The 27,006-nt window shown below is 37.2% G+C and overlaps 4 protein-coding genes across 5 annotated transcripts; 1 reads left to right on the top strand and 3 right to left on the bottom strand.

Annotated features, from left to right (window-relative positions):
* Window positions 1-4,714: 4,714 nt before the first annotated feature.
* LOC147864010 (RHOMBOID-like protein 2) lies at window positions 4,715-7,837 on the top strand. 2 transcript variants are annotated; one of them, XM_087319637.1, is made up of 6 exons: window positions 4,715-5,218; window positions 6,031-6,176; window positions 6,285-6,463; window positions 6,548-6,795; window positions 7,137-7,275; window positions 7,368-7,837. In XM_087319637.1, the coding sequence occupies exons 1-6, from the start codon at window positions 4,902-4,904 to the stop codon at window positions 7,500-7,502; spliced, it is 1,164 nt and encodes a 387-aa protein (XP_087175763.1). In that variant the 5' UTR covers window positions 4,715-4,901; the 3' UTR covers window positions 7,503-7,837. The 2 variants fall into 2 exon arrangements, with proteins under 2 accessions (XP_087175763.1, XP_087175764.1); XM_087319638.1 differs by having other exon boundaries at window positions 4,721-5,218; window positions 6,285-6,448.
* A 1,948-nt stretch (window positions 7,838-9,785) lies between these two features.
* Window positions 9,786-11,954, bottom strand: LOC147864009 (U-box domain-containing protein 26-like). Its single transcript, XM_087319633.1, has one exon. The coding sequence runs from the start codon at window positions 11,415-11,417 to the stop codon at window positions 9,999-10,001; it is 1,419 nt and encodes a 472-aa protein (XP_087175759.1). The 5' UTR covers window positions 11,418-11,954; the 3' UTR covers window positions 9,786-9,998.
* A 2,026-nt stretch (window positions 11,955-13,980) lies between these two features.
* LOC147864008 (LRR receptor-like serine/threonine-protein kinase FEI 1) lies at window positions 13,981-21,043 on the bottom strand. Its single transcript, XM_087319632.1, has 14 exons — window positions 20,581-21,043; window positions 19,531-19,647; window positions 19,308-19,443; window positions 19,138-19,209; window positions 18,991-19,062; window positions 17,808-17,879; window positions 17,646-17,717; window positions 17,503-17,574; window positions 17,276-17,403; window positions 17,032-17,187; window positions 15,321-15,647; window positions 14,975-15,229; window positions 14,417-14,550; window positions 13,981-14,333 (listed from the first exon to the last, which is right to left on the bottom strand). The coding sequence occupies exons 1-14, from the start codon at window positions 20,681-20,683 to the stop codon at window positions 14,121-14,123; spliced, it is 1,929 nt and encodes a 642-aa protein (XP_087175758.1). The 5' UTR covers window positions 20,684-21,043; the 3' UTR covers window positions 13,981-14,120.
* Window positions 21,044-25,252: 4,209 nt separating this feature from the next.
* On the bottom strand, window positions 25,253-26,438 carry LOC147864007 (ubiquitin-conjugating enzyme E2 11-like). The gene is made up of 2 exons (XM_087320043.1): window positions 26,086-26,438; window positions 25,253-25,546 (listed from the first exon to the last, which is right to left on the bottom strand). Exons 1-2 carry the CDS (start codon window positions 26,299-26,301, stop codon window positions 25,316-25,318), a joined length of 447 nt encoding a protein of 148 aa, XP_087176169.1. The 5' UTR covers window positions 26,302-26,438; the 3' UTR covers window positions 25,253-25,315.
* Between the last annotated feature and the right edge of the window lie 568 nt (window positions 26,439-27,006).

Below are 27,006 nucleotides of genomic sequence, written 5' to 3'. Positions count from 1 at the left end.
TTCTTACCTTTTGGCATGCTTAATGTTTCATACACCTAATTGATTATTATTCTACCTAATATTTTTTAATTACACAAGTTATCTTCTTGCTTTCTTAAGATTTTCTTGTGATTGTCATCTACCCACACACAATTCACTCTCTTTTTTTACCCTTACTTTTCATGTTTAAAGTATTTACGTGCGTTTACCTATGATGTAACGCTTCCATGTAAACTATTTTTTCGTATTGAGTGGGCATCATGCCGCTTTTTTAGATGATTTTTTCCAACGGGTCATCTAGGTTTAACTCATATTATCGAGCCTTAGAACTCAAGTAAAACCACATGAGTTCCCCTATTGATGTTTTACTCATAGATTTGAGTATTACATCTTTACGCACAACACCACCACCACTTATATCAATTTGTGGCTTATGTCACAATTCTGCAAATTACAACCACCATATTGGGATGTATATGTGCATACCTCACACCATCCATTTATTTGTGACATTTTTTTAGTAGGTAGCACATGGATTTTTTGACCCTTGTTTTTGTCATTGCTTGACTCTTATGGGTAGTGCCTTGACTCTTATCGTTTCTGTCATAACATTTCCTTGTTACTCGCAAGACTAGAATATTACTTGCGAGTGAACTTGGCTTTTCACATAATACACTTTCTCGACCATATCAATACATGTTGAGTTGGCATTTTAATATAAGGCTAACTAGGAAATTCCATTGATGCTAGAACCATGGTTCAACCTTGAGGAGCCACCATGATCATTCAAGATAGAGATATGAGAAAGACATATTTGCTATGTTTTCCCCAATGGTTTTTAAAACACCATAGTGTTACCATAGTTATCAAATCTTGAATCACATCTCATATGTCTAAAGGGGTAAAGACGTGAGATGCTTTCTTGGATAAAGTTCTTCCAATCAAAATATCAAGCATTCATTTTGCTTGTGTATTTTCTGAACCTCCTTATTTATATTGCGTACACATAGCTTGCATCATGGAACAAGTTTTGAACACTGTTACAACGATCTCTCCGACGAGACCTCTCAACTCCAATCCGCATCTCACACACAAGCTGGATAACTATTGAGCAATTCCTCACCACTACCTTGAATCAATTGGCCGAAATGAGGCAACCCAATATGGCTTTCGAAAAGAAATTTCAAGAATTTACTATTGAATCCAAGAAAGAAGGTGAACCTTCTTTTGTAGTCACGCCATTCAAGGGAGATAAGAAAGAAAGAACCGAGGAGGGCATTAGCACTTGGTTTGGTCATTGGGAGTCTCACTTTGAGCTCCATACCAAGCCCGATGTTGTAAAAATTGGTTATGTCAGTCGCGAGTTAGGTGGTGGAGTTGATGCTTCGTGGCGCGGCCTAAGGATTGTAAAGAACATACCCACAACTTGGGACGGTTTCGTCGATGTTTTTAAGAATCAGTTCTTGCAGCCACCTTCTCAAACCAAACAAGCACAAAACTTGCTCACTTTGTCGAGCAAGCCATTTACCTCTCGTGCATCATGCTCGGACCCAAATCCAAAAATCGGGACTTACGGGTGAGAAATGGTTTGTCTCTTGTTTTTTTAATGGTATTCCCAATGGGGATTACCATTGGATTGTCCATGGCAAGGACCCCACAACTTACGAGGAAGCCGTCAACATTGTATTTCGGTACCATAGGACTTCCAAGAAAGACCACAATAAACCTGAGTTCGCCAAAACTGCGAATGTCAAGTTCATTGGGAAACGTAAGCAATCCAGTGACACTCTTGACCGCGACTCAAAGAAACCGAACCTCTTCTATGCATATTGCAAGAAGCGGGGCCACACAAAGGATACATGTCGTCGTCTTGAGAGGAAGTCAATGAACACCCCTCCTCAAGACAAATCTACAAGTCACACAGGTGAGTCTTTTGATCTTATTAAAGTTCATACCAACCACTTAAGTTCATGTGGATGCACTTTTCCTTCACATTTACTTGGACCTAATGATTTACTCCGAGCAGTTGGGTATATCAATGGAACACATGCACATTTCTTGTTTGATTCCGGTAGTTCTCACAATTTTCTTAATGATCACTTGGTGCAGCAAATGCAACTCTGCATAAACGCAAGTGATCATATCTATCAAGTTCACATGGCAAATGGAGGCGTTCAAAACATCAATGGCATTGTTTGTCAATTGCCAATTCAAATAGTATCTGGAGAATGGAATGTAGGGGTTGAACCCATGACTATTTGGTCTCCATTGGGCAACCTTACCAATTGAGCTAAATCCATTTGAGATCTCTCTTTCACACACGCACTCTCTCGAGCTCTTCATGAGGCATCAACAAATTCCTCTTTGAATGCAACCTTTTTGCAACATCAATGTATCATGACATGGTGAAAGTGCGAAGGCTCATCCCTAACATATTATAACCTAACTATAGAACCGTATTCTTCGTTGAACGAAGGAACCGCACACATGAATACATGTTTGAGCCCCTCATTTTTTCTATCATCCAAACCATTGCTTCCATGCATTGTAGTTGATACTCACTAGAATGTGTGATGGGGGCACAAGTGATGAGAGTATTCAACAATGTACACTTTGCCCTTAACATGTTTGGGAGTTTAAATATCAAACTTTCATAAAATGCTCTACCTTTGATCACATGCGAGCATGTTTTCGACACATATTCGACCAAACCCACCCAATCCCTAACAAACTTCTCTAACTATCACAATGCACACTCTCGATTGCAACATTCATTAGTAAAAATTTTGAACATCAAGAGTCGCTCGTCACTTTTACAAGTATTATGTGGAAATGGTATATTTTTTGTCCCAAATGTCATATTTGTCCCCGAAAACAATAATAAAATCTATCTATATCTAAAAGGGTTGTGATATATGGATGTGCAATGTTTACATCTAGAAGTCGTCATAAGTCTTCTATAGACATGTTTAGGTTGATAGTAGGGATATGCAATACATACAATTTGAGAAGAATCTCAATAGAAATGTAATAAAAGTGCATTTGCACCAAGTACTAATACTAACCCCAATATAATATAATACAAATTTGATGGTAAACCATTTGTGCAAGATTCCATTGATTGCTTGAACAATAAGTTTTTGGAACCCAATATTTTTTAATGGTGGAGAGTTCTTTAATTGATCATTTCACCCAACCAACTTAATTGAAAAGTATATTATACTCCCCAATGATTGAAAATGTCAAAAGATGCTTAAGTGAATGAGAAGAGTTTCTTATACTTTATCGAGATACAAAGGGCAAGGGTATGTGTGATGCCTTTGAAATATGCACTCAAGCGAAGATATGGTGAAATGTGTGTTGCCGTGTAATTTTGCATTTGTGACAATTGTGCAGGGCATCTCACTATCAAGAAAATTAAATTATGTCTAAATATTTTAGATGTGTATATACTTATATCCTCAAATGACATTTTCATTAGGGTGATGTTTCCAATTTCCAATTATTGATCGACACAATTAAGGATTAGGGCACTAATGGGTCATTAATGCTTGGTCTTGTGATGTGGCTTATTTCCCAAGCTCCGGCATTTAGTCATTTAGTTGTTGTTCTTCATCCATCTTAACCTTTGGTTGAAGAGTGCTCCATGCCTCGATCCATAAACCCTCTCATTGCTCACCTATGAGATGACATGACTTATTCTCTATGCTATATATTCTCATGAAAGAATATTGATTCCAAATGGAAATTTGGTGCTTACATTAAAGATTTGTTTCCTTTTCTTACATTTCATAAACAAATATTGCCCTAAACATGCTCTGAAGTATAGACCATGCATTTTAATATTGATGCTAATGTTTTAAATTAATAATGTTTTCAAAGGGAATTTGTGCCAATCAAATAACCAACTTAAAGAACTTCTATCACACAAAAGGTTAGATACTTGCTTGTCATTCAAATACGAGAGCGCACATCAATTTGGACATTGACTGAAATTTATTCGAACCATTTCAACTATTCATCATCAAAGTAACCAAGTAGCTGACACATATCATTGGGAGATTTTCAGAAGTTCTTTCAACCTATATTTTAGGATGGTTTGTAACAATCGGCAATGGTTTGGTTCGTTCGAGAGGGTCAAAACTGAACCGTTTAAAAATTTAGAAACCTGAACCGAACAAAACCACGAAATTGTTAAACTGAACCATTAAAAAATTTCAAACCGATAAAACTACGGGTTCATGGTTCGGTTTCGGTTTTCAGCTTAGGTCAAATTTGAATTTTAAAATTTTAAAATATTTCATTATTTAAATTTTCAAAATTTTAAAGATTTTTCTAAAATGTGAGAATAAGGCATGAAAATGAAAAGATTATTTAAACCGGGGTTTCTAAGTGTTGAAACTGAACCGAACCGAACCGTTTAAAAAAAAAACCAAACCGAACCGTTTAAACCGTTAAGCCATGGTTTCGCAATTCAGTTCGGTTCAAACTGAACCGTTGCCGATTGTTAATGGTTTGTAAATGGAGATAAACAATTGTGTTCGAAAGTCATGTAAATACATATATGAAAAGCCTATGAGTAGTGAGTGTGAGTGAGTGAGAGACAGAGAGGGGGGCATTGTGGGAAATAAAGAGAAAATGTGAAGGGTATGGTTTGGAATTTGGAAGAAGTAGAGAGAGAGAGAGAGAGAGAGAGAGTCATTGCAGATGTATGAAGGAAGGAAGAAACCTTGCGTTCTGAGAGTGAGAAACAGAGAGAGAAACGGCACACCCAGAATTCTCTGTGTCTCTCTTGAAACTACGCGAAACGATGATTCTTCTTCTTCTTCTTCTTCTTCTTCTTCTTCTTCTTGTTTCTGTGTTGAGACCTTCAGCTTCAAACCGATGGCTTTATCCCATATCTCCCCTGTTTATTGACTCTCATGGCAACATCCCTTGTTCCACCTCGTTTCCTTTCATTTCTTCGAATGCAGATGGCACCGATATGGCAGTCATTAAGCCGAGTTATGTCGGGTAGTAGAAGGAAAAAGAAAGAAGAAGAAGAAAAGGAAGAAGGTCGTTCAAAATGGAGATATTTTTTGATACCACTTGTGTGTACAGTGGAGATATTGTTTCTCATCATGGTAATGTATGTGAATTACTGTCCACAGCAGTCGGGTTTCTGTGTTTTAGGGTTTCTTGGAAGGTTCTCATTTCAGCCTTTCAGAGAGAATCCTCTACTCGGACCCTCGTCTTCAACGTAAGAATCCATTTCTTTTCTGCATTATCACCAAAGAGATTGATTCTTTTATCTAAGATGAAAGAAAGTTTGTTTTCAGTTAAGGGGCTAAGTCATGTTGCTTCTAGTTGTTTATTGAAACTGAAAACAGAAGGAATTATAGATGAAGTCATGTTTTTTATTCTAGCTTTTTATCTATGCAGAAAAAAATGATGGCTTATATACAGCACCTTAAAATGATGGCTTAGCAGAAAATAGAATGTCTTTCAGGTTTCCTTTATTTAAGTTCTGATCACATGCATTATTTTATTTATCATTCATCCTCCAGATGTGGGATACGTTATCATACGTATGTTAACTAAGTTTGAACATGTGGAATAGGTTTTCCGTATGCTTTATGAGGTTCTTGTCTACAGACATTGTTTTATTTTAGCTCGTTCATCATTGAATGTACATAGGATCTCCGTTTAACTCCAGATACGAACTAAAGAGGAATATAAATAATCTTTCTTCCTGCTTATAATTAATGAACACAATAAAAATTCCAAACCCCACAATAACCTTCTTGACAGGGCTCAGCCTGTATAACTGACTGTATTGGGCATACATATATTTGCAGCCATTCTTCTTTTTAGTTTGTTTCAACCTTTATATATGTACTATTATACATGGGGTCTGATTTTTAATTCCAAATTTGCAATGCATTTTATCTATGCTGGACTCTAGTGGGAATGTACTTTCTATTCACAGATATTGTTCCATTTAATTCTTTCATTCTTCTGTATATGCAGCACTCTGATTATTATGTTTTCCCGACTAATTTCTTGCATCAGATTATTGAAAATGGGTGGATTATCCTCTGATCAGCTATGGCGTATCTTTACTTGCATTTGGTTGCATGTGGGCGTTTTCCATCTCTTTGTTAATGTTTTAAGTCTGCTGTTTATAGGGATACCATTGGAACAAGAGTTTGGTTTTGGTGAGTTGCATTGCCATTTGCCACTCTTATTTATTACCCAAAGGTTTTGAGAATAAAAATGTATTAATAAACTTTCTTTTGTTGTATGTCTGTTCATTCATTTGATAGGGAGGATAGGTGGCATATTATTTCTATCTGGCATTGGTGGTAGCCTTTTTGGGGCACTTTTTGTTCAGCATCAGGTTTCAGCAGGTGCATCCACTCCATTGTTTGGCTTGCTAGGTGCTATGCTTTCTGAATTAATCACCAATGCATCCCACCATAAAACAAAGGTTGGTATCACTTACGTATGTATCCCCACCTTTTTATTAGATCGAATCAGTTAAAACATAAATGCTTTGTGTGAGTGATCCTCGTTGTTTTTTTTGCAGTTTGTATCATTTATGACTATTTTCTGCATATTTTCCTTGAATCTAGCTGTTGGAATATTTCCATATGTTGGAAACTTTGCTTCTATTGGAGGGTTTATCTTTGGCTTCTGGTTGGGTTTTATGTTTCTTATGCGGCCTCACCGTGATTGGAACAGTAAAGCACCAGGCGAAAGACCAAACACACTTGTAAAATATGCTGGATATCAAATTACTCTCTGGGTTATTGCTGCCTTCCTTCTAGCCATAGGGTAATGCTAGTAATGAAAACTGTTTATTTCCTTGTGTTTTCTGTGGGCTAAATCTAGAAATCTAGTATATATTTGCCTAGTTTTCAAGCATTACAAGAATACGTTGTAGGAATAGCCTGGCAAGCGTTGAGAACTGAGGGTTTATTCTGGTAAATATCAAATGTGTTCGGTCTGTTTTGGTGTTTGACTTATAGAGGATATTGAAATTAATCAATGTAAAGGTTATTGACATTAGGGATATCAAGGATGTCTATGTCTTTCCCCAACAATCAAGAAACTTCCATTGATACTCTGTTGTGTGAATATGCTGATCATGGATATTTTCTGTCTTTGACATGCAGATTTATTACTCTTATAATACTGATTTTGCATGGAGTAAATGGCAGTGCCAATTGTGGTTGGTGCCGATACTGGGCGTGTGTGCCCTCTCCTTGGTGGAATTGCAATGATGATGACACTGTTATTCGGGCAACTTGTAATGTGAGTAGAAATATAAAATCACTTGGCAAAATTCAGGACATCTCTCTTATTTCAGACGTGCACTAAGTTAAGTAATGCTTGCTTTTTTGCAGTATGTGATTAGTGGTGGTTACATGTTCATGAGATGTATGAACAATAAAAGAGCACAATTGTTTAATGGGTTCTTCTCAGGTTCTAGTATAAGGTTGTTATGTGCAGACCTTTGCCGTGGTAAATATGGACCTTGATTTGAGATTTGTTGCTCTAGATGGCGGAACACCTTCACTCTGATCTACTAGGAAGTCCCAAGTGTACATATATATAGCTACAATTTTTGTAAGCTGTATAGAGATCAATGATCCTGAATTTCTCTTCATCAGCAAAAGATGGTATTGGTAGTTGATTTGCTTATCACAATTATATGTAGGCAATCAAAGGTGTTATTTGAAGCTCAACAAATACCATATTTGTTTGAAATGTACCAAACCTTTACATTGTAACTTGGAGCATAATAATAAAAGCTGTATCCTTGTATTATTCCAATCAACTAACCGTAACATGTAAAGAATATATCTATATTGAACATTTTATTTCAAGTAAGAATAAAACAAATTCCAGTCAAAGACCAGAGTATATATAGATATCGAGAACAAAATTTCAAAATTTTTATCTATGTTGCAAAGCTACCGGTAGTAAAGTCTTCTGCTCACAGATGTGCTTCTGAAGTGGGGTAGTTACATAGTGTATTTGAAAGTTGACCAATGTACATTCATATTTATTCCAGTGAGTTAGTTTTGTTAGCTTGTTAAGAGAGATTTGGCAGAGGTGGGGAACTTATTTTTAAAGAAATAGATAAGAGTTCCAAGTTGCTTGAAATCATATTCCACCATCGATAATAATGATTTTGTACTGCATTATAAATAAAATAAAAGACCATTTTGCTAAGACAATCAAATATCAAACAGTATATAATTTGAATCTGTGCAATTAATAATATAGAATGTAGCTTCTGCTGTGTGTGATATCATGATTTTGTAGAGAATTAGAAACAAAATCATGTTGCATGATCAAAAACCATTTTGCATGGCGGTGAATGTAGCCATTGGCATATGGTGATTTTAACTTCATCATCAAAGATTTATTGAAATAATCAAGGATTTAAGAACCAATGGTTGTTTAATGGATCAAAATGTTGGCTTGACACACCAAATCGTCTTTTGATTAACCTTCCTTGGCTAACTTTTGTAAAACCATTAGTAGGTATTCAATTATACTCAAGGATTTTATGTTAACTAAGACGTCCAAGTCCCTCATTCTTACAAGGCCAAGTTCTAGGTTTTGTTTGATTTCAGTTGTTTTTGTATGAAGGCCATGCAAAGAGGGTTGGGGAAGGCTTCTTCTGTTTATGCATAGATACTAACAACTCCAACTTCTATGCCACATAAGCCAAAGGTCCAATTTCAAGAAAGCCAAGAATTCACATATGTTTTCAACAAGGTGCAAGTCCATACACTCCTAGAGTACTAGGCTTGTAATTATCTTATTGGTTTGCAACTAAGGAAGGTGTCGCCATGGGGGACCAACCTATTAAAAGCTAGAGGTCTTCAAGAATATATTGATGAGAATTTGGCAAAATAGAGTTGCTCAACATTCTAGCTACTCTATTGATGTGCCTATCGTCATTGCTAAAAAAGAAGAGAATTCTACTTGTTTGGTCTTGGATTACCAAGGGAGGGTTGAACTTGGTCACCATTTGAAACATAAGATATTGCAAATGGTATTTTCTTAAGAATTCCTATTCTAATGACAGTCTATGTGGATAAAATAGGATTTACCCAAGAAAACAAGAGAAGCATGATGATCATGTTTGAAGTTCTATGTTGGTTGTCTCATATATATGTCGACAAATTGCTCGCTATATATAACATATATACAATAAAGGACAACAAGAGGTCTCTCAGAATCTTTGGTTTAGGATGGTCAACTAGTTTAAATTCAAGAGATCCAATCCAGCTTTGTCATCACTTTCGAGTGTTCAAGTAGCAAACCAATTTGTCATCACTTGGATTTCTCCCTAGAGGTGTTGCATAATGGTCATACAATATGTTGTGTATCACGTGAAGGACTTGAACTGATGAACCCCTTAATGCATGCCTTGACCTTTAGCAAGCATGCCCCAATTATATATACAAGCTAGGGGTGAGGTGCACATATAAAGTTGTGATCTTGCAAAAATAGTAAATTAGTCTTTGGCCATCACATTCAAACATGCTCTTGTGCCAATGTACACTTGCATACATATAAAAAGCTTCATTTTTGCTTTGCCAATTTAGTGTTGTTTGTTTGCTATAGGCCTTGATAATAACGCAAGTGACAATAGTGTGTGTTGCCCATGGTGCAAGGCAAATGTGTATATTGCTATTCCTTTAGACAATTTTTGCATTGGTTGGATATGAGAAAATCGCATTTCACTAAAATTAGGCTTGCCATTAAGTGTATGTGTGTGTGTGTGTATAATTGAGAGAGTCAAGGATGGGAAAGGCATGTCAATCAAGCTTAATTTTGAATCATCTCGAGCCAACATACATGAAGTGGAAATTATAACTAGATCAGTGAACCCAAGTGTGGAGTAAAGTATGTACACGAAGTGAGAAAGCATTGCGTATTGTGCTATTTCTACTTCATCGAACCAACGATAGACACCCTCGGGGGTCGAGTAAGTAAACACTTGCGTGTCCGGGGGTTCAGAGGAGCCTCTGGGAAGTGTTGTTGTTGTTGCGGAAGGAGTGTCCGAGGGACGAGGACGTGACTCGCCGGAGCTCTTTGAGGAGATCGTTGATGCGTTTCTTGGTAATGGTGGGGCAGTCCATCTGGGCGACGACGAGGAGCTTCTGGGAGGCGTCGTGGGCGAGGGCGAGGGCGGGATAGGGGGTGTTATTGTTATTATGATTATTATTATTATTATTATCGGAGGAGGAGGAGGAGGGGGTGGGGGCACAGAGCAAGCACCAGAGGATGGTTACGGAGAGGTCGTTGGCGAGGTCGGAGACGAGGAGCAAGGTGCGGAGGACGGCCGGGAGGGAGAGGGGGTGCGCGCGGACAAAGGCGCGGCCGGCTTGGGAGGACAAGCAGAGGGTGGACAGGAGGCCCAAGATCCTCTCGGAGTAGCCCTTCCGAGCCCCAGGAAGGAGGTCTATGAGCACGCCCATCCTCTCCTCCCTCTCCACCATCGCCCTCACCACCCACTCTCTTGTGGATGGGTCCCCCTGCAGGGCTGCCAGGGCCCTCACCCCTGCCTTGCACCTCGCCGACCACTCCCCTTTCCCTCCCATCCTCACAAGCTTGAACAGGCTCCCCATCACGTCGTTTGGGCGCCATGTCATCGCCTCCATCGCCTCCCCTCCCATCCTGCATTCTGTCGCCATCCTCTCTATCAGCCTCGCCCCTTGTATGGACGCCCTCTCTCGCAGAAGCCAAGCTATGGTGCACACAGCTTCTGGGTTGCTTAGCACCTCCAGATCCGCCCGGTTGAGGTGAAGGAGACCTAAAATGGACACACTCTCCTCCAGAGCTTCGATGGTTTCCTCATCTATAGGGTTAGAGCTAGAGTTAGAATTAGAGTTCGAGTTCGAGTTGGTATTATTGCTATAATTGTTAGTCTTCAGGTTAAGGCTAGACATGTTGCTAGGGCTAGTGTTAAGGTTCATGTATTTGGCTTGGTCTCGCAGAAATTTATCTAAGACTGCCACTAATCCTTCTTGCTGGATACAGCTTTTTTGGGTTTTCCCAGATTCAATCAAGGTTCTTAGGCGTTTAAGGGAAGCTAAACGGTGAGAGCCTGTAGCATCACATGCAATGTTGTCCATGATGTGCCGGAAATTGATTGGGGGAGAGGGTGTGGCTGCTTGGCTTTGATTGCTCGATTGCCAGTCGAGGATCAACCCACGGATCATGTGGTTTGGAATGAGGTTAGGATTGGCTCCTATGACAGACATTGTGACTGGACAAGTGGATTTGCCTTCTCGTAACCATTTCTCTACACTTGGACGATCATATGTGATACCTGAAGGTAATGTTACCGGATCCTCCATCATGCACAGAGAAATCGGGCACATGAATAATGCTGGGATTCCGCCGTTCTCAGACATATTGAATGATGGCATCCTTTTCCTTATTCGCGCAAGCGAATCGTATGGTGAAGAATCCAATCAGAATATGGAGATTCAGTTGGAATCTTCTGCAGATGAAGGGTTTAGGGTTTGAAATTTTGGGGTGGCAAGGAATCTGATCAGAATATTAGGGGTTTGTTTACATAATAAAGATGAGTGGCGACTGCTGTTGGAGGCGTGGTCGATGGATTCAGTTAAAAACAAAATTTGCAGGACGGTTGTGAACTGAATACTGTGGATCTTTGGAAGGAAGCTAGCTATTCAAGGCGGACTCTGCCAGAATCTGCAGGATTGTTGCAAACTGATCGAGTATGAGCTTCAGAGAGGCGGGCTATGTGTAATGGTGAACAATAATCTGATCCATAGAAACATGAATTGTGGAGATGGTATTCTTAGCTCCAGAATGTGTTGGATTGCTTTTATACAAGGAAAGTGAGATATAGGGCAGGCAGGGCATGGTCAAAAAGAGTCGGTGATTACTAGTGGTTGAATGGTATGCAATCAGAGAGTAGTAATGTACACATGGAGGGATTAGGGAAGAAAAATTCACGGAAGTGGATTTAATGATGTGTTAACCACTAAAGGTAGGTAGTGTATATATACACTCACTGTACACATACACCACCGTATGTCTGTATATATGTATATAGATATGTGTGTGTGTGTGTGTGTGTGGATATAGTTATCTATATGTATGTATAGGTATATTGTTTATATACACTTGTGTGTGTATAGGTAGCTAGTAGGGAGTGTATATATACACTCAATGTACACATACACCACCGTATGTCTGTATATATGTATGTTTGGATATAGTTATCTATATGTATGTATAGGTAGATTGTTTATATACACTTTGTGTGTGTATAGATGTAGCTATCTGTATGGATAGAATACATGTGCTTGCCTATACACTCAACACGCAAAGAGACAGGATGGTTTGGTGGGTCCACCCTTGGGATGAAAGAAAAGGCCAAAAACTCATTACATATCCAAACAAGAAAGCTTTTGTAAATCCTTCCATGAAAGCTTGATGGCCGACCTTACCTTTTCCCTTTTTTGACCCTAAGCTTTCTTTTAGAGCTTTCCATGACACACTTCTGTGGACCCCCAAACCTGAACTTTTCAAAGCTTTGAATTATCATTGCTCTTTGTCTTCCTCCGTCTTTTTTTTCTCTCTTTGATATTAAAAGCTCTCACAAAATCCTTGCTCTCAAGCAAATTCAATGGAACTTTAAAGTCAAGCCCTTGAATTTTGAAGGTTGCTTAAGCCCGTGTATGAGTCTTTTGACCCGTGTATGAATCTTTTGAACTGTTCTACTAGGGTAACTTCTGAAATGATCTCTGAAAATTTAGTTTTAGATGCTACTTCAGCCTTTATACACAAGAACAAGAACATGGTTATCATATTTTCTAACACGTCCAATCGAGAGATGGATCAATTAAATTTCCTTGGATAATTCATATATATATATATATATATCCATGCATGAGTGGACATTATATTTTGATATATTCGTTCACAGAAAATTGTTATCAGGTTCACATTATTTATTTAGTAAGAATGCGTTGTATCATTGTAATACCTATGCTGTTATCAGGATTGCTAGGTCTTTGTTACTTGTCGTTTTGCAGACACATTGTATGCTTAGTTTAGTGCAATTAAAGGTGTAATACATAAAATGAAATCCTTGTCTGAGACATCCTTGTTACTCAGTGCACTTTGTATGGAAGACATCTTTGTCTGCCAAAGCATTCCATAAAGTTTCCTTCAAACCATCTAAAGAAGCCAAATCTAATAAAAAAACAAATATCTGTAAGAAGATAACCATTTACCTTCCTCTCATTGTTTATTTTTTGCACAAAACTTCAATTTGGAAACTTCTTGCATCTACACAATTAACCCTAAACTGAACATCTTTAATCATTATTTATGAAAAACTCTACAATGGCATACGCAATACTAAAAATTAACATGTCTGATATCAGAAGTTGTTCACGGCTATGAATTGCTTAGCTTCAAAAGATAAAACAGAACACACACGTATCAGCCCTCTTACACATGTATCAGAAGTTTTGCCTTCACCAGCCTTGAAGTAGTTTACCTTTATCCAGCATTTTCACATTTCCACTTTGTCTTAAATCTCTTCAATATATCTCTTTACTGCTATTCCATGAGCATGTTGAAAACGTGGATCTTATATATAAGAACACAGCACTCCCCTTTCAGTTTACAGTGTTACAGCAGGGAACATATTAGACTACTGAGGATACCGCCATTCTTTATGAAGGTTAATTTGTGCATTCACTCTGGTAAAAGCTTTTCTTTTTATCTAGTAGAAGTGCAAATGGAACTTCAAATGTAATATCCATTCATTTGAACACGAGAGTTCTCTCATAGAATTTAAGAGAAGGTAAACAGAATTTTGAATAAGAGTATTTTTTGTGATTATGGATTTGAATGCACACTCTTGGGTCAAGCTGATTTGAGATGAGTATCAATATGAGTCATGTAACAGACGTATTGAAATTCCATACCCGAACTTATTGCCTGATAAGTAAGAAAGAAAGATGAATAAATTAAGAAACATGTACACTCAAGATATACCATTGGCCAAAAGCTCAGTCACCCTTTACTCAAAGAATAATGAATAAATATCTAACTTGAGTCTCTAAACCGTTAGTAAAAGCATGCAATCACTCTGAATCATAAAAATCACTTGGACAGGGTGACATGATCTCAGCTTCTAGCATCTTCACCACGTCATGCATCGTTGGCCGATTCTCTGGCATAGGACTCAAGCACTGAGTGGCAACCTGTAGCAATGCATCTAAGCTCTCCATATTTACACCCTCACATTTTGGGTCAAGAATCTCCTGCAAATTCTTTTCATGCTTGAGCGAGATTGCCTGTTCATAGAGCAGCAGTGTTCTCAATCAATTTGTGATATTTACAGAAACAGATAGTAAGAATAGACAAACAAAAAATATACCCAGCCAACAATATTCAATCCTCTCTCTACAAAAGATGCATCACTGGGACGCTTTCCACTAATAAGCTCTAATAGAACCACCCCATAGCTATAAACATCAGTCTTTTCTGTTGCTCTTCCACTTTGAAGATACTCTACAAAAGAACAGATATGTTAATACAATGAAACATCACCATTCTTCTAGAATCATTGCAATGTTGATGCAATACATATTCCCAATCTATTACACATTGTGGGGAAAGGATATTTTCAAGTGACATCACATAAGAATTCTTTTACTAAATCCGTATGTTACCATCATATATGCATTGCATATAGGATAACATCTTTTGTTCGCATAGCTCATGATGTTAGACAAGAGCCAACAAGAAGGGGACTTCACATCCAAATTTTACTGAATTGTTGGTTTAACTTCATTACATTGCCCACAAGTCAATGAAATCCCAAATCCTAAACACTTTAATCTTCAGGTCAGTCAGTTTTCTTTTGTTTTCTGAGGTGCTTCTTTACTATCACAAAATATATGCTATGGCAGTGTCAAGTTCATGAATTACATACCTGGAGCTAAGTATCCGAAAGTTCCAACAATGACAGTTGTAACATGAGAGATATTGTCTCCCAATAATTTGGCTAAACCAAAATCCGATACGTAAGGTTCAAAATTGTTCCCAATTAGGATATTGCTTGATTTTACATCACGGTGTATGATTCTCGGTGAGCAGTCGTGATGCAAGTATGCGAGACCACGTGCTGCACCTAACGCAACCTTTAGGCGGGCTGTCCAGTTCAGTACTGCTACACTAGGACTTTGACCTATATTACAATGAGAATGTTAGGCAAATGGCACTCATTCAATCAGCTTGAAAACAACACTGCAGTGTTTCTAAAGGTTGAAATTTATTACCATGCAGTAATCCTTCTAGACTCCCATTTTGAAGAAAATCATAGATAAGCAACTTTGCTGAGGGTGCATTACAATAGCCTCTAAGATTTACCAAGTTCCGGTGCTTAATGCTTCCTAGAACCTCTAATTCTCTTTCAAACAGTTGCCCAAAACTGCATTTGTCAATCCTCTTTACAGCAAATGCACTGCCATCCTCCATTATGAGTTTGTACACGGTTCCAAAGCCACCATGCCCAATGATGTGCGTCTCATCAAGTAGCTCAGTTCTGCGGAGTATCTCTTTTGAACTGTAGGGTATATCACCATGGAAGATCACCACAGTTGCACCTACCAAAATTCAAGATTAGTCAAATAACTTTCACATATCATAAGAAAGTTTAGATGTAAATGAAAATTGATTCAAAACACTTCAAATCCATACAGATTATTTAAATCACACTATTTTATTTACGTAATTTTCTGGGTAGGGAGAAAGAAAGAAAGACATGTTCACATATTTCAAGAGGCCATAATGTCCTATGAGATCAAACGAGAGATTACATCCTGAAATGATGTCTAATTTATCTTGAGAACTACAATCTGAAATCAATATAATTAAATTAGTAAAAGCACCTAAGGTACCAGACAATCTTGTTGGCTAAGCACATAACATCCTGACCTTAGATGGACTGAAACTTCTACCTTCAAAATATCTCCAAAATGGGCCTATTCAAAATGAGAAACTAGTAAGAAAAAGGATGACATTATGGAGGAAATTGAATGGATGGAGGAGAAAATAGAGGAAGGTCATATATGAGTCTATAGGTAAAAGAAAAAATCCATACTGAAGAGAGAAAAGATAAGTGAAGAACGTTCTTCTATTAAGATAAATATTTAGAAACAGCAGAAGTGAATTCCAGAATTTGGACTTCCTCGCTCTCCTATTCTAGGAAATTGAATCCTAAATTTCATTTTCTAAATATTAATCTAGGTTTGTAAATTAGATCTTAGAAAGGCAACATTTAATTTATGTGGCATTTGTTATGTCTCATATCAAATGAAAGGGTCTCTCATAGAACTCATTCTCCCTTAAATTGCAAGTTCACCATACCATGATTTGGTACACAACTACTATGCCACGAATGACTCATGACACTAGAATGTTTCTAAATGGTTCTTCTAATACCAGAACATTGAAAACCATCAGTTAACTGGAATATCAACCTAGAAAATACCCCATGAGGATCAATGCCATAAAAAATGAGCATAAAAATTCCAACTCAAGACTCGCCCCTCAACTTCACAACCACCTAATAAAGATCACAAGCTCACCAAGAGCATAATGACCAATGAGAAAATAAATAAATCCTTGACAATTATACAGACCCATATAGTTGTCACTCCTGGATCCTCCTCACTAGCTTCTCTCTTAGTTTATATCTTGTAATAAACTGTACGTTTTAGAGTCTTATAGGTTACAATAGTAGCTTTTTCCTATTACCAGCATACACTATGTTTTGATTTAGTGTTTTTGGAGATAATATGCAATCGTGCTGTAACCGTTTTAAGTTTCATAGGTCACTCAAGTAGTTCTCATCTTCTCTTTAAAAACATTATTTTATCATCCATCTACAATGTACATTTGAAACTTCCATCAATTCAAAGGGATCACAATAGGTAAAATAGTATCTTATGAGGTATGGAAAAAATTTAAAATGTAACTGCAACATACCATCATCTCCGATCTCTTCATCAACTTTGTACTTTCTACCAAACTTATGATACAGAAACCATCCCCAAAAGCATACAAATGCAGTAAGAACAGTTAGGGCAACTGCAGCGCTAATAAGGAATTCTGCTGAAGCTTTAGATTTCCTTTTAGGGAAACCTGCAATAAAGTACAGAAAACAATGTCGTATTATAATATGGAACTCCATATCTGCTAGATTATTATCATTGATTGATGTGATAATTACCATAAAGATGGTCTGATGCCCCACTTGGAGGAGCAGCCAATGAAACAATGTTTATGGGAGGTTGTTCCAGCTGACTCTTACAGATTTCACCAACTTGCTGACCACAAAGTCCCAGATTCCCAATAAACCTGTATAATTTTGTCATCAACAAACAGAAGTTTTGATCATCTGCTGAAAAGATATTAAACATTCTACATAAATGGGGCATCACAAAATATTTGACTTACGATACTGCATTAAAGTTTCGCAAAACACCATTCTCGGGTATTTCCCCACTTAACAAGTTTGTTGAAACATTGCTGAAACAACATAAAAGGTTATTTCAGAAAACTAGTCAGTATCGAAATACATTCAAATTCCTCATACTTACAATGTAGTTAAACTTTGAAGATTTCCAAGGGCTGTCGGAATTGCACCACTGAGCAAGTTACTTGACATATCCCTGAAAAGAAAGAAAATGTAAATGAATGGCAGAGACCAATAACCAGAAACCATTGACCAATATCCGATTGATAACACGCGAAAGACATACAGGATCTTGAGCTCGGATAATTGACCTAGCTCTTTAGGAATCTGGCCACTTAGATAATTATCTTGTAAAAGCCTGCATCCAAACTATTTCAAAGTAATTATCCACTCTGTTTAACTATAGTATCACACTATCATTAAAAAATGAAAACATCTCACTATGCTCAATGAATACAAGTATTCATGTCAGAGGATCTTAGGGATGCATTTACAACAAAAAATTTCAACTGCTACAGAAATTCTATATGTGTGTGTGATTCCTCAAAGTGAAAGGTTTCAACCCAAAAAATATCATTGCATCCAGTATCATTTCAATGTATAGTCTTGGCTTTATTGAAAACTAAGTGTAGACTTCACCTTCAGAGAGGACACCTCAAGAAGTGCAAGACCGTTCATCTTGCATAGTCTAATTAAAAGCCATGTTTTCCTACTCCATTATTAGCCCAAGAAATGTAAAAGCATGGTTGCATATCTTCTTTCAATATCCATGGAAAGTAAGAATGTTTGTCACCTAAAATGTGGAATAAGACGTTTGGCAGCTGAAAGGTTTTAGGTCTGGGTTTAAACTATATTGTTAAAAGGAAATTGATTTTGGGCTTTACAGAATCTTCAGAGCGTTTATAGGACAAATTTGCAGGATTTTTTGGTCTTCCTTTACAGATAGAGAATTAGATTCTTTATGTGAGAATCCAAGAGAACCAATGTCCAGCTTTAGCTATTTACACATAGAAGGTGCCACATTTACAGACGCATTCCTCCAGACTTGAATTTATGGCCTATGTTAACAGACATCATGTAAATGACAATAGTCCCAATACGTTAAATTTGAGCTGTCAAAAACTGATTTATTTCCACCATGAGTGTTTCAACATGTCACATATGATATTTTACATCTATGAGCACTGTATTTTACAGAAGCTTTCCTCCAGACTTGAATTATGGCCTATGTTAACAGACATCATGTAAATGACAATAGTCCCAATACATGAAATTTGAGTTGTCAAAAACTGTTGTAAGTTTCCACTACAAGTGTTTCAACATGTCACATATGATCTTTTACATCTATGAGCATTATATTTTCAATTAATGACAGATTTATTGCACATTATAGAGTATAATAAGAAATAAATGATTCAGAATTCAGCATACAAAATGGTGCTAAGAATCAGGAATGTCAAGTTACTCACAAAGCTTTTAAATGAGAGCAATTCCCTAGTGTTTCAGGGATAGGACCATTCAGGATATTCTGATCAAGTTCCCTGAATAACACCACCTTGTGAGGAAAGAAATCGGATTGAAAAACAGCTAAAGCAACTGATTATATGAAATCTTACAGTTGTTCTAGTTGCTCAAGCTTCCCCAAATCAGGGGATATCTTTCCCCATAGCTTTCGCGATGCAAGATTTCTGTTTGGAATCCAGTATTAGCAAGTGCAAACAATATTGAAAAAACTACACCATCTTTCAACCTGGGACTATGAACGTAAAACTCCAAGGACACTTACAATGAAACCACACGCTGCGTCTGGTTATTACATGTGACACCATCCCAATTGCATGGGCTTATATCATCTTCCTTCCAATGGAGGAGTATTTTATCTGAATTCCATAGATTCATTTTGAATGCAAGCAATGCATCTCCTGGTAATAGAGATATAAGATAGAATATTTGAGCACTGAACACACATGGATAAGCTTTTAGTTTCCAGGGAACTAATTTGCACATACCATCAGGGGTTAAGGCAAGGCTGCAGCTACTCAATAATAGGGAGCATATCAGGAATGCCAATCTTCTGAATCTCATTTCTCCCCTGGGAGAACCCTCCCATTTTATGTTCCAATTTCCTGCAGTAAAGAATAAAAGTGGTTCTACTATCTATATGAGTACAGTTAATCAGATGTGACAAAAAGAGAAAGAATGAGATTTGCTGGTATCCTTCTAAAAGCAAAAGAAATATAGTTTAGAATTCCTTTCATGGATGTGTTTTCAGGTGCGCAATCTAAATTTTAACAGAAACTTGTGAATGGGCAGAAGAAACTAGACCATAATGCCGGCGAAGTTCAAACAAAACTCAGGATCTAATATCCATTACCCGCATTAAATTACTCACAAAATATAACAATACCATTTGATGAAACGGATGTCTTCAATGAGAAAAGATGAATTTTGTTTCACCACTACTCTGATACCTATTTTGCATACTCGAATCCATTTAATGCAACTTATGTAAGTCAGAATACAATGGCTTGCCCCTTGGACAACCCCACACATTACATCCAAAACCATATGTATGGGAATTCAACAATATTCGCACAGTCATTTAACACTTGAATCAGTTTTACATTATAATAAGAACTTCTGCATCCAACAGCCTTCATGTCTTAGAAGTCACGCAAAATACACCAAAACCACAGAATGAAAATCTACAATGTTCACATTTTCAGGGTTTCATATTGCAGTGCACTGCATCCCTGAACATTACATCCAAAACAACAAAATATGCATGTTCTTACATTCTTTGCATAAAGCATTTTATACTTGCATCATCTTTACAAAATACAGTTTTCACCTTAATCATTTTACCACACAACTTCCTCAATTCAGAAATATAATAACGTGAGTATCTGAAAAACTACAACATTACATCTGAAAACTGCATACATGCTATTCTACACTCTTTGCATTTTTACACTCAAAACATAGAATAGATCTTTCCCTTGAATCAGTTCAGTTTTACATTTTTAGTCACAATTCTCTTGAGAAATAGAAGGGCCTACCTGTCTGAAAAATCGCAAACATCACATCCGAAATCACATTTATGAAGTAACCACATATGTGGAGCTCGACACTTCTCTTTAACATCCACAGACAGATCAGCATTTGAAATAATTCCCAAGATCAAGTAAGATGTTAAAGCCCATAATTTGGAACAAGCGTTTTAGTATTTAGGTCTACAAGTACAAAAGTTCAGAACTGTGCGGGATGACATCATTTTTTTCCCTTCCCCCATATCAATTGCTCTGCACGTAGATGAAGTGAGCATTTCTGTTTCGTCAACACAGAGAGGGAGGGAGGGAGGGAGGGAATGGGAATGGGATTCAGAGAGCTTTAACGGGGACCTTCTCCGTGGTGTTCTTCGTAAGCTTCACAAACTTCCCCTCACTCGCGCCTTGGTCTGCGACAGTATCAGAAGAAGAAGAAGAAGAAGAAGAAGAGGAAGGCAAAGAAACGATGGCAAAGACACGAATTATCCTAAAAGGGAAGGGAAGGAGAAGAGTAGGTGTGTATGTATGTATGTATGTAATGTATGTACGTACGTACGTATGTATGTATGCGTATGCGTATGTGTATGTGTATGTGTATGTGTATGTGTATGTGTATGTGTATGTATGTGTACGTGTACGTGTATGGGTATGGGTATGGGTATGGGTATGGGTAAGTAGTTTATACACATTCACATTCGTACAACTAGTAACATGGTGTTGACATGGTTTCATACCAAGGGGGCCCTAAACTAAGAGATAATGATTACTATAGTTTACATCCATCAAAGGAGCCATGAACGTGACCTGTTGGACCCTAAACGAGCATCATAAGTGGGTCTCCTCCATTGGTGTAGAAGCCATAGCCACATGTGGCTTCGGTATTTTCTTTAAGGGTCGCTCCTATGTTTGAGTAGAGATTATAGTATGTGCCTAAGCAAGCAAGGGGGAGTTTGTACAAGGTTTGTGCATTCAAAAAATAATGCTGGAAAGCATTGTGGGATGGTTCCATGTGCTTCACATCACAATGTGAGATTCTCTCCCTCATCTTCAATCTCCTTGTGTGCCAGATTACAAGGTTGCTCTTGCTAGTCATCTCTAAGCCCCATTCATGATTTCAAGATTGTAATTTGTGACTATGAGTGCAAAGAAAGGTAATAGCCAGTTCTCTTGTTAAATGACATTGGTCGAGAAAATGTGGCTAGGTGTTTCTAATCATTTCATTGTAGGTGTTCCAAGTTCCAACATGTTCGGTTTTTGTGAGTGTAATAATATTGTAATTTGATATTATCTACATCCTCGCTCCATCCATATGGGTCCTAAAGTGCATATGCGTGGCAATATTTATTGTCCATCGTACATATATCATAGGTAGGTGGGCCTAATAGTGTGAAGCAAAATCAACCTTTTATACCATTTCCATGTGCAGTGTGCCCAATTAGAAAAGACATTTGTGTTTTTATTTGTCATATGAGTTTTGAGACTACCATCCTAAGACTTTTGATCGCAACGACTCCATATTGTAAAACAAAGGGTTCCATTTACGGCATAATCTTTTATACCATTTCCATGTGTAGTGTGCCCAATTAGAAGAGACATTTGAGCTTTTATTTGTCATATGAGTTTTGAGACTACCATCCTACGACTTTTGATCGCAAACCCTCCATATTGTAAAACAAAGAGTTCCATTTTATGGCATAAACTTTCTACCCAAATCTCCATTGAGCCACATTGTAATACTCGGAACATGCTATGTATAAAATTGTCTCTCATTTGTCTGACATGTTTGAAGTTCATTGAGTTTGCATTTCAATTCAAAGATATGGCACATTGCCCAACCGGATTTCCATCAAAATTCATAAACATGCACTATTTATGCATAGTGGGGACACCAATGCTTTACTAATCTACAAAAGAATGTTTCTCCTTGAGTTGACTCTCTTCCATTACGACCATAGGTCCCGAGGCATCCTCAAAAAGGAAATGAAAACTCGCGATATTTTACTGTATTCTATTTATACATAAGAGCCTCTCAAAAGTTCTTCAAATAGTCTAAGGTACATTGGTAATTTTCCCAACATTTTATCTAATCATTAAAACACAAGGCAAAAAAGTTCCACGACCATTAAATGTTTTCTCACTCAAGGTAAGGTAGGGAAAGTTCGTGGTGGAGATCGTTGCACAAATACGAGATGGATTTGGGATGAGTATTATAATGAATGGTTTGCAAATAATATTGGGTGGGCCTTGGATTAGATCAAATCATGAATGATGTGGTATGGATATCAATGGATAAGATATGCGGTGGGTATGGTATGAAATTTGAATATTCATGGGGTGCATAGATTATCACATACATTCATGATGAGACATTTTGGTGAGTTATGAATGCATCATGGATGTATGGAGGTGGCTTCCCATGGATGCCTTTACATCTCTCGAAAAAGCAAAACTCTTAAAGCTCAACACCATTTGACTCTAGCATCGTAAAAAGCTTGTGAGGTAACTCCTTATATTGGGACAATCTAATACTACATGCTATTAATGATGGTCATGTTAATTGATTTCGTTGAAAACACATCGTCTCAACCTCACAATGGATACATGCTCATTGTTTGCCATAGTTGTCGGGTACCTCTCGAGTGTCAAGGATATTTGCTTCTCAACACCATCAAGTGACACATTGCAAATGTGGAGGTTGATCTTAGACAATTCAATGATGAAATTTTGGTTTAAAACATAAACATGTACATGTCTAACACCAATTGAATTTCCATAAAACATAAACATGTACATGTTGTACGGATGCCAAAGAACAATTTTGAATTTAATTTGTAACTAAAACTTCGTTTGTGTAAGAAGTTTCTAGAGCCTCAAGATTGGGCCAGTCCCCACTCATTTACATATTTATGGTCAAACATTGTGTGTTTAATGCCATGCATTCTCATAATGAAAAAACACATAATGCATCTATGCAAAGAGATAACTATCAAGAGACATCATCTGCACAAGAGTTATTATTATCATGGTGTGTAGTTTCATCAATGGTATAAAAAAAAGGGGGTTATATGAATGTCACCATCTTGTTCCCTCTTACATTGTTTGTCCAATCTTTTGTTTGTTCAGAACTAAAATATATGCACAAACCTTATCATCCATTGAAGATTGTGTGCATTTCAAATATAAGATTTGAACCTAAAATTTTATTAGTGCTAAGTCTCGAATTTGTAAAGAGTCTTATAATCCTCCTTTTTCGTTTACAATGATGTATGTTAAAATGGATATTCTGCTTTATAAGATGCTTAGATAATGGGTAAGCTCCAAAATTGTATGCAATATATGACATGACGCATGAACCAAATTTTGTGTGATTAAATGGTCAATAATATATTGGTTTTCAACGCATGAATGGCTTTCAAGATCATCGAAATAGTAAGCCATAATGGTTATGTACATTGTTCATACCTAACATTGTTGCATATGACACCACATGTTTTGCTCATTGTTTTGTCATGGTTGATTATATGAAAGTTTCCTCCCTTCTTCATTCCACTTTGGAACGCCTCAATTGGCTCTCTATTTTGTTTGTTGACTCTCCCCTTTTGGGGTCCCATGGCACAATCAAACACATGACAAAATTGGTCTAATGAACTAGAAGATTCGTGCAATGACTACGGTCTACCTCACCTTTCATGTTAGTTTTCCAATTCTCTTCATCTACCATTGTCTCATCATGGTTGTGCAATGGTTTCAGTTGGTTGTCCATTAGTTACATGTTGTAGGTGCTACCACATGACTTCTTATATAGTGTACCCACATAGGGTTCCTTGCTATTTATAAGTACAAAATCTTTGACATACTCGATCAAAAATGTAGATCATGCCAAGAGGAGTCAAGATTAACGTTAGATTGCACTCTCGCAAACTACTTGCATTAGTCACTGACATTGCTTGACTTTTAGGTACATATACTTCAAACATGCTCATCTTCATTTTGAATCTTTCAGGTTTATTATTATGACACCACATGTTTCGCTCGTTGTTTTGCCATGGTTGATGATATGAAAGTTTCCTCCCTTCTTCATTCCACTTTGGAACGCCTCAATTGGCTCTCCATTTTGTTTGTTGACTCTCCCTTTTTGGGGTCCCATAGCACAATCAAACAAGTGACAAAAATGATCTAATGATAGAGAAGGTTCGTGATATGACTACAGTCTACCTCACCTTTCATATAAGTTTTCCAATTCTCTTCATCTACCATTGCCTCATCATAGTTGTGCAATGGTTTCAATTGGTTGTCCATTAGTTACATGTTGTAGGTGCTACCACATGACTTCTTATATAGTGCACCCACATAGGGTTTCTTGGTATTTATAAGTACAAAATCTTTGACATACTCGATCAACAATGTAGATCATGCCGAGGGGAGTCAAGATTAGCGTTAGACTGCACTCTTGCAAACTACTTGCATTAGTCACTGACATTGCTTGACTTTCAAATACATATACTTCAAACATGCTCATATTCGTTTTGATTCTTTTAGGTTTATTTTATACTCAACTAGAAAATGTTTGTCATCATATATTTTATTTGGGCTATTTTTCATCCATTGATCAAAATCAAGTCTTAGTTGTACTTAGCAAATCATTATTAATGTATTACTTTGAGGATCTCAAATAAGGAAGGTGTTTTAAAATATTAATTATTTGATTACACGAGAGAGAACTACAAGTCTCTGTTACCCTACAAAATTAAACCATTGCATACTTTTGGGTCCAAGCTCGAGCTAACTCATTATATCGAGCACGTTGGGTCTTGTAGACATGTGCAATTTCTGGCACAAGAGGATCATCAGGATTGGGATCCGTGAGCAATGAGCAAATTGAAAGCAACACCTTGGAGATTGTTAATGCAGGGCTCCATTGCTCCTTCAATATGTCCAAGCAAATGCTTCCATTAGAACTCACATTTGGATGATAAACCTACACACAACATATTTTGTATTATATTTAGAAGCTTTCTACCATTAGAATTCACATTTGGATGTTAAAGCTACACTTAATCGTGAATATAGTTTCCATTAGAACTCTTTTACCAATACAATTCACATTTGGAAGCATGTCTTCATATATATGTAGCTAGAAGTTTCCATTTGGAACTATTCTCGGAACAATTGCTATTTGAGAAATCACATATGGATGATAAACTTAGATTCATGTAATTAATACGTGATTTCAATTGTAAACAATTCTAAGCAAATGATAGAAGCGATCTTACTCTACAAATATTATGACATAATTCACAATTTGGATTTTGGTAAACCGACATACATATACTACAACTCTACTAAGAAAATGATACACATGGAACTATTTATCTTTAATTTGAACCCTTTAAAGCAAGATGGTACCACTAGACTTCACATTTGGTTGATAAACCTAGTAACTTAAGAAATGAAATATGTAGAAACTTTAGATGATAGGATTAATAGTTAAGAGGTCGAATATAGAAGAGTACCAACCTTTGTTTTGAAGGAGACCTTAGGAGGCTTGAAGGGGTAGTCAGGGGGGAAATGTATGATGATGTAGAAGAGGCCTCCAGCATAAGGGCTATCAGGGGGTCCCATGATCGTGGCTTGCCAATGGAAAAGATTCTCCCCCATTGGCCCTGCACTACATGAACTTGGAGGATCTCTCTCCAAATCCACCAACTCCTTCTGTATGCGTCGACTTGCCATCTTATTACACTTTTACTTCTTCGTTCTCTCACTCCCACTTGTTTCTATTCTCCTCTTCTAGCCTATCGAACTTGTTTCTTACCACCTTTTACTACGTGTTCTCTCTTTTGGCACCCAACATCTTCCTTGCTAATAAACACATTTGCTCACTCTTTCTTCTTCAATTGGAATAAAGTGGCTTACTTCACACGCCACCACTTTTCTCAACCAACATGCTCCTTTCTAAGATTCTCTCTCTTTCTCTCTCTCTCACTCTCCCCAACACACACACACACACACATGTTCAAATCCAAAGACACTGACACTTATGTTTCTAGACTTTTGACACCCATCACACATTACATTCTCTATCCCACTATTGTAGAATTAGTATCATATAATATCTAGTAACAAATCATGCCTTTACAAATATAAGGATTATTATGTAAAGTGCAAACTCCACAAGTGTTGTAAAATCTAAAGACACAAGAATGCTCCATCATAGGACAACCTACCCACATTGGTCCAAGTTCCAAATACTAAGTATACAAAATATCAAGTCCAAGTCATTTATAGGACAATGGATGGAATGAGGGGGGGAATTATTCTAGAAGTGGTGTCCCTATGGTCATTCCCAAACAACTAGAGCCATGCACATAGGTTTACGAAGAGTCACATTTGATGGAGAAATAAACGATAGCTTTTAATACTTGATTGGCATAACGA

The sequence above is a fragment of the Azolla caroliniana genome, unplaced genomic scaffold (assembly GCF_043228905.1).
Source record: "Azolla caroliniana isolate FFs.n. ecotype wild unplaced genomic scaffold, voAzoCaro1.0.p SCAF_5, whole genome shotgun sequence".
Lineage (NCBI taxonomy): Eukaryota > Viridiplantae > Streptophyta > Polypodiopsida > Salviniales > Salviniaceae > Azolla > Azolla caroliniana.
Note: the sequence above shows the minus strand (reverse complement) of the source record. Positions and strands in the feature narration are given on the sequence as shown.